At 43.1% G+C, this 10,285-nt stretch overlaps 1 protein-coding gene across 1 annotated transcript; it reads right to left on the bottom strand.

Moving 5' to 3' along the window:
* Positions 1–2,543: 2,543 nt before the first annotated feature.
* Positions 2,544–4,775, bottom strand: LOC147884825 (eukaryotic peptide chain release factor subunit 1-2). The gene is made up of 2 exons (XM_087397537.1): positions 3,162–4,775; positions 2,544–2,975 (listed from the first exon to the last, which is right to left on the bottom strand). The coding sequence occupies exon 1, from the start codon at positions 4,589–4,591 to the stop codon at positions 3,278–3,280; it is 1,314 nt and encodes a 437-aa protein (XP_087253663.1). The 5' UTR covers positions 4,592–4,775; the 3' UTR covers positions 2,544–2,975; positions 3,162–3,277.
* Positions 4,776–10,285: the final 5,510 nt, after the last annotated feature.

Genomic DNA, 10,285 nt, shown 5'->3' on the forward strand with positions numbered 1-10,285 from the left:
GCATTAACATACAATAGTTGAACACAAGATTTTTTCCACTTCACGAGCAAGTCATACTATCGAAAAGCAGCCACAATTAATATCTACCAAAACCCACACAAAAACTTTACTAGATGTTACTCTACCAAGCTTTCAACACATACACAAGGATAAAGGAATAGGCATATCCTCGTACTACAAAAGCGAAGTCTAACTACACTACTCTCAATACTTCAACATACGAGGAGCAAAGGTATTGCTCATAATATTTGAACTCCCAATGCAACGAAACATAGCCACAATTAATGTCTACAAACACATCACAACAAAATTGATCACTGCCCTTGAAAACTTGAAAAAATGCTTGACCAAATAGATGAGCACATGGAAACAATCACCTTGGGAGACTAAAATATAGATTACAATATGGAGATGAGTAAAAACAACACAAATAATGAAAATACTGCAAGGAAAACAGATTCAACAGTAATTAGTCAACTGACAACAGTGTATGGCTCAACATTAGATCACCTTTGGACAACACAAAAACAAACAATACTCTCGCCCGCATGAATTACATCTACTTGCCCAACCACTCCCTCCTCTACCTTGCCTTTCAAGACAAATACAGCTGGCAGGGCAGGCCACTTGAATGTAATTCAACTTGTTTTTAAACATAAGCCTTACAAACAAATTTCCTTTATCAAGCACCTCGAAACCCAAAAGCTTTCTAGCTTGCACAATGCCCGGACTCCACACCATAAGAAGGTTGATGCACCAATTGCAAAGAGACCAAAGGGCGACAATCCGAAGAGGATAGAGACAAACCACTGGCGACAATTAATTGGTTCCATCTCATGAGTTTGCAAGACTTCCATGAGATCCCATGAAGCCTAACATACGTTTACCTTCAAATTCAAATGAGACCAAAGTTGACACAAGACTATGAATCCTCAAAGCCTTCCGAACCAAATGTGACAACCACTTTGAGAGGGGACTTGATGACAAGGCCAAGGCTGTCACGGGCAATATTGAGAACTCAAAAGCAAACAATTGCTTTCGTTTCCTTAACATATTCAATTGAAAACCATAAAGACTTGCATGATTAGGGTATTGGTCCAAAAAGCTTTGAAGCCAATGGGGCAAGAGAACAGGTCATTTGAGCAAAGCTTAGGACTAGGCAGATTCAGATCAAATAGAGAAGGTACGAAAACAAAAGGTGTGACACCTATGCCTTTTGGCACAAAAGGGCAAAGAGCTGTCCAACCAGCCACCACCTGGTGCTCCCTTACAAAATATACATTTCAAACAGAGTGCCTTACGATTAGTTGTGACTACTTGAGCAGATTGAAATCCATGGTCACCTAAAACCTTTGACATTCTAACAAGAAGCCCCATCAAAAATAGCTTCAAACTAAGCATTGCTTTAATAAGCCCATTTAATTCTACTGAGGTTATATTACTTAAACGTGTACTTGTGCAAATATTCGACTGCAATCTGCTTTTGGATTAGAAAATGCACAGGGATACGGTCACTAGAGGGAGAGGGTCACTTCAAAAACAGAACATGCAGCACATAATACACAGTATGTTCTTAGGACTTGCATCCAATAAACCTAGATAAATCTTAAACTTGGATGTTGGTTATCAGTTATCAATCAAGAATACGAAAGAAGCCATACTTAAACCCAGATCAGTTCGATACATTGCCATGAGTGCAGAACACATTGCACGTGGAGACAAATCAGTAGATGCAGGTAGACAAATCATGCAGAAATAGTAACTCTCTCCTGAAACCACACACGGAAGTAACAAGACCGACAACCATAACTAGCTGGGGAACAGCGTCCAAAGACATGGATCACTATAACAAGTAAATAACCCCCAACATATGCTTCAAGCAATTCTTCATTATGTCCTCAGCAATCACTAAATTTCTTCCAGTTTTCTATAGGCAAGCCATACATACGATGCTCCCTAGCTTCAACAGAACACCAGCCATGCCTAAACAGCGTCTGAAGACATGGATCACTATAACAAGTAAATAACCCCCAACACATGCTTCAAAACAATTCTTCATTATGTCATTAGCAATCACTAAATTACTTCCAGTTCTCTATAGGCAAGCCATACATACGATGCTCCCTAGCTTCACTATAACAAGTAAATAACCCCCAACACATGCTTCAAAGCAATTCTTCATTATGTCATTAGCAATCACTAAATTACTTCCAGTTCTCTATAGGCAAGCCATACATACGATGCTCCCTAGCTTCAACAGAACACCAGCCATGCCTAAACCAAAAACATGGTCTGGCTTATTTCAGGATTTTAAGATATGGCTTAAACTGCAGGCATTCCAAAAATCTAAATAGACAGAAACACATGCCCAAGCTCTCCTGAAAAAAAATGTTGGAGAGAGAGATTGATTGTCAGACAACCACTCCAGACGAGAAACTCTATCCCAAAACATGGTAGCTTCATTGACATAATGCAGATCACATGGCAAAGATGTGTGTATTGGGTTCGGCGTGAAGCCAAGAGTAGTTTTGCAATGCAGATTCTGGCCAATTTTCCTGTATTCAGTGGGGGAAAAGACACAGAAGTGTAGAAGCGTGTAGAAGCGCGACTCTTGATAAGCAAGAAATACTATATTTCAATATTATTAGACTAGCCGAACCTAGTAAGTCCAAGTGAATAAGCTACAGTCTCACTTCCAAAAACCTGCTCAGAAGCACATTTGCCTTCCTGAGCTAACACTCCATAAAATCATGCAGACGGGAAAGCAATGAGAAGTAGTCTATGGCAGCTAGCAATACCTTATTTCTAGCACTGCGATTGCTTTGGAAAATGAATTAGATATTTTTTCACAGGTTTGATCACTGAGATTTTCAAACCAACAGAGTACGTGAAAACTCGAAGAAAGGAAACAGCTTTGCTGGCAGAAGATCACGAGCCTTGCTAATCGCAGAGAAACTTGCAACACCCTCTGCATCCTGAGAACATGTAAAATAACGATTACAATGTTAGACCAATGTTTGGTATACAAATTCCCGGGCCTCAAAACAAGGCTTAGAACTGGCATAATAAGATAGTGCTTTAATCGAGAAGCAAGTGGTTATGTAAAATATAAATCCATTCTGCATGAACAGAGATTCGATAACAGGGTTAAGGCCACTTACTGGACGCCTTGGCACTTTGCTGCGTAAGTCATCCATCCTTCCGAGCAGTCACCTGCAGAGCTAGGCATGCTCTGGTGGCCTAAGTTCTCAGAAGGCCAGGCGAGTGGAACGTATAGTCAGTCAGAGTCCTCATACACCCCCTCATTGTCCGAAAGTTCATCGAAAGTCCTCATATCCAGCTGATAACGAAGCATCCCACCGATCCCTCCAAAGCCTCTGCAGAACTGAGACCCTTCCTGTGACTTGTTGGTGACAAATTCCAGGGTGCATCCAAATTTCTTGTACTCATTGGCAAACCACTCTAACAAGGATGTCTTCTCTTGCACCTCCAGTTCTGCAGCTGACTCCGGATCCCTGAACTGGGACTGGTCCCCTTCCTGTTCCTTATTTAAGTGCTTTATGACAATCTCGCCGGTCACTGCATTCTTAAGAACATAGCGGTTCACTTCCAGGTTTTCCCACACAATAAGGGTCTCCACGGCTCCCATTTCCAGTGCTTTCAGTGTGTCCTCTATGCCAAAAACATACTTCCCCGTGTCCTGGCTGATCTCCTCGAAATATTTGCCGATCAGACGCTTCTCCTGGATAAACTTCACATTAGCAAGGATTTCAGCAGAGAGCTCAATGGCCTGATTAAATCCGTTCTCCCCCCCGTAGGAGACATCGACAACATTCAACACTTTGGCTTGGAGGCGGGGATCGAACATGTCGGACTGACTCAGCTCGGTCTTGAAATCAGCCGATCCGGCAAGAATAAGCCCTGCAACGTTCGGCTGACTAGTGGCTGGATTGACGAAGAACTGCGTGGCCAATTCTGCTGTTTTCCTCACATAGTTGTGCCGCTTTTCCATACGCAGCCTAGCAAAACGGAGGGCCGACTGTCCTCCCCTGCCGTGCTTCTTTGGTAGATCGACCGTAAACTTATGAAGAACTTCACGGGTATTACCGCTCAATGTCCCGAACAACGTACCATTTCCATCCATCACGATGAACCCGAACTTGTCGTCCGACTCGAGCAACTCATTGAGCGCCTCGGTGTGGAACTTGTTGTCACAGAGGTACAGAGACGCGTTGATAGGCTTAAACGGCTCAAAATCGATGGTTACCTTCTTCTCCTTGCCATCGTCGGTGACGATGGTACCGGTGTAAAGAACGAGGCCATTGGGGGGGACTTTGTTGTAGAGCTTGAGGCGCTGCTGGGCAGAGGTGATGGCGCCGAGGACAGATTGACGGTTGACGCGGTTCTTGATGTTGGAAGCGGTACCGAATTCATCACCGAGCATTTTGGTGACGCGAGAGATCTGGTCACGGGGGGGCATGATGAGGGAGATCATGCTGGTACCATTACCGCGGGCGGATTCGAGAGCTTTGATGAGTTTCTTGATTTTCCACATTTCGATGTTACGATCGGTGTCTCCATTCTCGGCCATGGCGAAGGAAGAAGAAGAAGAAGAAGGAGCTTAGTGGCTATGCCGGACAGAAGAAAATTAGGGTTTGCAGAAGACAGAAGAAGAAGAAGAAGGAAAAGCTTGAAAAAGACAAGGAAGATTTTGATACAAAACTAGAGCTTGCCCTTCAATTTTAAGTCCTTGTATAAAGCCGCCCAATTCACCTCTTTTCCTTGCCCTCCACGCAAACCTCTCTCTTTGAAGACCTCTTGGAGTCTACTAATCGAGAGAACAGCCACGCATGGCGTCTTTGCCCGTTGCTCCCATGCACCTCGTGGTGCTCGTCATCACCTGCTGAGTGCCCCAACTTCGTCTTTTTACTTGGCTAACACTAGAGCGTTTTATGAAACTCTACAATCGTACGAAGCCATGTGGCACATTCTAAGCCGTTAGATGAACTCGCCTATTATTAGCTACTTACAATATTCTTAGAGCTGGCGAAGCATTCTAGTTGGGCTATTCTTCAATTGCGCCACCGGTGCCTGCAGCAATTGCTCCCGCACTTGTGTCCACACCGCCACCATCGCACCCCTCCGGGCCGCAGACAGAGTCCTCAGGGAACCTTCCCGCACATGCTAGTAGTCAGGGCTAGTCTATCCCCAGTGGCATGAAGGATTTGCATCTCCAAAATGCTAACACCCAGCATTGTCCCTCGCATTGGACTGGTGGCCTCGCTTTGTGGATTTTGCCACATCGAGCCCAGCATTCCAATATGCCCAAGCCCATCAATTTATGCACAAACTTCGAGCTTCTTTCTGATTGGCTAAAACAACCTGCAACAACCTTGTCAAGTTCTCATTACTCACAAACTGGAATCACAAAGCTTTCATGGGGACATGCTTTCGCAATGCTGGCATAGCATCTCCCTCCTAGAGTTCCAAAGCATGAGCGCGGGGAGGCCCTCTTAGAGGGTATTCCTGCGAGCCCGAATCAAGCATCCATAACTTTTGGGTTACCTCAATTTATACTATCTATGAATTTTGCCATCGTTGTATGTAATAAGCATGAAAAGCGATTGTTCTGAATTTTTCGGGAGATCCCAACCAAAGAGATCATCCTATTTTACCTCAAAGGTCGCTTCTATCTCCAAGAAATTCGTACATCCTCCATTTTGTTTCATTCTCACGCTCCTTGCTATCTTGCAGCCTAAAAACTCACACCTTGAGCCCTCCATCGTGGGAATGCCCTCTTCGTTACCCGCATTCACATCCCTCGGGATGCTCCTCTATTGTCTGTCAATGTAGGCCATGGTTTGTTGGCCCTTGGCCATTGGTGTGAGTGGGGTGCGTGTGGGAGGCGGGGAAGAAAAAGTGTACGGAGTACCAAATAGTGTCCTCCCAACGCGAAAACAAGGTGGCAAAACCACTATGGCCCTCAATACTTGAGGTGATACTAAAGAAAGGCAACCCTTAATGCCCATTTATATTTTCTAATAGAGAAGGTTCCATGTGGCACTCAGAGGAGAGTCACGTTCTAGGCAAAGGAGGGCTCCATATGGCAAAGAGAGATAGAGGAGAGAGAGGAAGCCCATCGTAGACAGGTCCATTTACTCGTTAGCAATGAGCACAAAATGGTGTTGTCAGACTTAGGGTTGTTTGTTGTTGGCACGAAGGACTCATGGGTGACGTCATGTCTTTTGGAATTAAGCTCTAGGGTTTTTTGGTTTGCTACAAAGCCACGAGCAGTTGACCATTTTGTAATCTTTTCTATTTTCAGTAATTACAAGTTAGCAAGTTTATGTTTATTTTAAAAATAACAACAAACACAAAATTAAAAACTAACCTACTTTCTAATACAGTCAACTTGACCAAAAACAAAGGAAAATTAAATACTAACCTACTGGTCAACTTGAACAAAAACAAAGGAAAACCAACAAAAAGGGTTAGTGTGAAAATGAAAGGGTTAATACTTTATTCGACAAAAAGCTTAAACCAATGAACACACCCATGACCCCCTTGCCTAAGCAGTAGGGTTGGGGGGCCAAAATATTAAAGCATGTCTCGCACATACTCTACAGTCCAAAAATGTCACCCTTAACTGTAACAAAAATGTCATTCTCTACCCCTCTATAGGTCAATGGACTTGCCTCATCATTGCCATATATTTCAAATATTTTGGAGCCTCTGAATCCTTTAACTTGCTTGAACTAGGTGAAGGAAAGTGCTTGGTGAAGGCTTTTTTAACATAATAGGTAAAAAACAAATCACAAACCCACCATTGAGCACCTCACTTTTCTAGTAGAAGATTCTCTAATGTACCTTGCTATTAACTTTGAGGCTATGTCAATGAGAGCTACTTCATTGAACCATAACGTGCTATTAACTTTGAGGCTATGTCAATTAGAGCTACTTCATTGAAGCATAACGCGCTATTAAGATTGAGGCTATGTCAATGAGAGCTACTTCATTGAAGCATAACATGCTATTGGCTTGATTAAGCTATAAGCAAAGTTTGGTACATCAAACATGATATATTGCTATATCTAAATTCAAGATGCTACTACTTTTGCATCTTCTTGTGTTGTTATTGCATGTATTTGTATTTTACTTTTAGCATCTAGATTTTTTGCCTGTGCTTTTACCATTTCTTGAATCCATTTCCCACATCTAATTTAGCACTTCCTTGGTTGATGTAATAGTCGGAGAACTAGTGCTAACTATGGTAATGGACTATCAAACCTAAGCTATCGCTATCATGTGTTGGGATTGTTGGATAACTGAAAGGAAAGGAAAGAGTGGACACAAACTCAGAATACTTGCATTACTTGCTTGTAGAATGAAGAAGAGTGAGGTCCTTAAGTAGGCACCTCATACATGCTCACTGACATCACTGATGACTTCAGAGCTCCACAATCATCTCCTCAATCTGCTCCTAGATTCTCTCAATCATCCTATGTGGCTTTTCCACCACCTAACTGTGCTTGTGGGCACCTAACTGTGCCTCTAGCACTCACACATAGAAACATAAGGTGTGCCTGAGGCATACACCTTGAGATATCCCAACAAACCCCCCTTCAAGGAAATGCCTCCGACTATGTCAAGGATACATCTAGTCTCATAGTTTCTCATGCCATCTCATGGTGGTCAAGGATAAATCTATGGCTAGGTTCTCATGCTAGCAAGGGTTCCCTTGGGTGTAAGGTAAACAAAAAAGGGATACAAAAAGACCTTCCAATGGTTATCTCCCTTGCATGTACATGCACACAATGTCTGCAAGAGGTAACATACACATGGCCTACATCATAAGGTGACCAGAGGTGTTTACAAAACACACAAAACACAATAGTTTATTTCATTCATTTTGGAGGACTATCCAGGCTGAGTACCTTGACATAAAAAAAGAGATCTGGAGCATACATAGAGATGATTAAAATGCATAATCTTCATGGGATGCCTCATCTTGTGGAGGCTCAACTGAAAGTAGATTTGCATTTTCTTTCTTTGCTTTGGCTCTGCAAAACTTCTCATTATGGTTGTTCTTGCCACAGTGCTTGCATGGATTAATTTTGAAGCAGTCCTTTGAAAGGTGATTTGTCTTTCCACAGTGATTGCAAGGAGTATACTTGCCCTTCTGGACTTTTACAGCATAAGCAGTGTCATTGCCTTTCCTGAGCTCCATATGCCTTTCTTCTTCTTGGAGAGCAGAGATAATACCTTCAAGATTAGGATTAGGAAGATTTTTCGAAGTGGTAACTATGTGATCATAATCTTCAGGCATGCTCTTAAGTAACACTGCCATAGCATCATCTGGAGAAATAGGAGAGTTGATAGAAGCTAATTGAGTCATAAGACTCCGCATATAGTTGACATGAGCTGCTAAAGTAGTACCACTAGTCATCTTCAATTCAAAGAAAGAGATTTTAAGTGATAGTTTAGAGATGTGAGAGCTAGCATTTTATGTAGCATCATCTTCAAAAACTTGTCCAAAACTGTCAAAACCAAAAGGCTGAACTTGGAGGGCTTGTAGCTCACTCTTCAAAGCAAGGAAAAGAGGGCTTTCTGAAGCAAAAGAAAGCTCATATACCAGAGAGGGTCCAGCACAGAGGTTGGACGAAATGGTGTGCACTTTTGCCCGGGAGAGTTGCTACAGGCTGAAACTGAGTTTTGACGATTTCTCCCTCGTTACTGAACCAAATGACCTGAAAAATGGCTCAAAATCTTCGTCTTGAGGTCGCCCATCTACTGCTAAGAGGGCTCAGGCAATGGCGGAGCAGGCAGGGAGTATTGAGCAGTAGAAGAAATGGTGAAAAATGCGCTGTTTGGGGAATGGCAGCCACCACAGACGTTTTTTCTTCAATTGCTTGCAGGTGGAAGTTTGCCCATACTAGAGGAGTTTCCAGCTTAGAGGGTTTGGGCAATGGTCGTCTGTAGGTGGAGAACCAAGCTCTCAAAGATTTTGGGAAGAAAGAGGAAAATGGAGAAGAAGAAGATGAAGAAGAAGAAGATGATGTGGCAGAAATGGGCTCAAGGGGGATCAAAGGGCTCTGATACCATGTTGGATAACTGAAAGGAAAGAAAAAAGTGGACACAAACTCAGAATACTTGCATTACTTGCTTGTAGAATGAAGAAGAGTGAGGTCCTTAAGTAGGCACCTCATACATGCTCACTGACATCACTGATGACTTTAGAGCTCCACAATCATCTCCTCAATCTGCTCCTAGATTCTCTCAATCATCCTATGTGGCTTTTCTACCACCTAACTGTGCTTGTGGGCACCTAACTGTACCTCTAGCACTCACACATAGAAACATAAGGTGTGCCTGAGGCATACACCTTGAGATATCCCAACAGGGATATCTCAAGGTGTATGCCCCAGGCACACCTTGGTTTCTATGTGTGTGTGCTAGAGGCACAGTTAGGTGCCCATAAGCACTGTTAGGTGGTGGTAGAAGCCACATAGGATGATTGAGAGAATCTAGGAGCAGATTGAGGAGATGATTGTGGAGCTCACAGGTCAGCAGTGATGTCAGTGATCATGTAAGAGGTGCCTACTTAAGGACCTCATCTTTCTTCATTCGATAAGCAAGAATTCTCAGTTTGTGTTCACTCCATGCTTTTCTTTCACTTTACCAACATGGTATCAGAGCACTTTGATCCTCCTTGAGCCCACTTGTGCCACATCATCTTCTTCTTCTCCATCTTCTTCTTCTTGATCTTCACCATTTCTTCTCTTTCTTCCCAAATCTTGATAAAGCTTGTTCTCCCTGAGTTCTCTGCCATTCTCCAAGCCCTTCTTGCTGGAGATACCCCTCGTTTGGGCGAACCTCCACCTGCAAGCAATTGAAAAAAAAACGTCTCTGCTGGCTGCCATTCTCCAAACAGTGCATTTTTTCATTATTCTTCTGTTGCAAAATACTCCCTGCCTGTTGCGCCATTGCTCGAGCCCTCTTAGGAGTAGATGGGTGACCTCAAGACGAACATTTTGAGTCATTTTTCAGCTCATTTGGTTCAATAACGAAGGAGAAATCGTCAAAAATCAGGTTCAACCTCCAGTAACTCCCCCGAGCAAAACAGCGTGCCATTTCGCCCAACCTCTGTGCTGGATCTTCTATGATATATGAGCTTTCTTTTGCTTCAGAAATCCCTCTTTTCTTTGCTTTGAAGAGTGAGATACAAGCCCTCCAAGTTCAGGCCTCTATTTTGGACAGTTTTGACAAGGTTGTGAGTGTGATGCTA

This window comes from Dipteris shenzhenensis, chromosome 26 (assembly GCF_047967505.1).
Source record: "Dipteris shenzhenensis isolate YYH24624 ecotype China chromosome 26, Dip_SZ_1.0, whole genome shotgun sequence".
In the NCBI taxonomy this organism is placed as follows: domain Eukaryota; kingdom Viridiplantae; phylum Streptophyta; class Polypodiopsida; order Gleicheniales; family Dipteridaceae; genus Dipteris; species Dipteris shenzhenensis.

Excerpts from the sequence above, each read along its gene's own strand:
- LOC147884825 (XM_087397537.1), bottom strand. The coding sequence starts at position 4,591 with ATGGCCGAGAATGGAGACACCGATCGTAACATCGAAATGTGGAAAATC.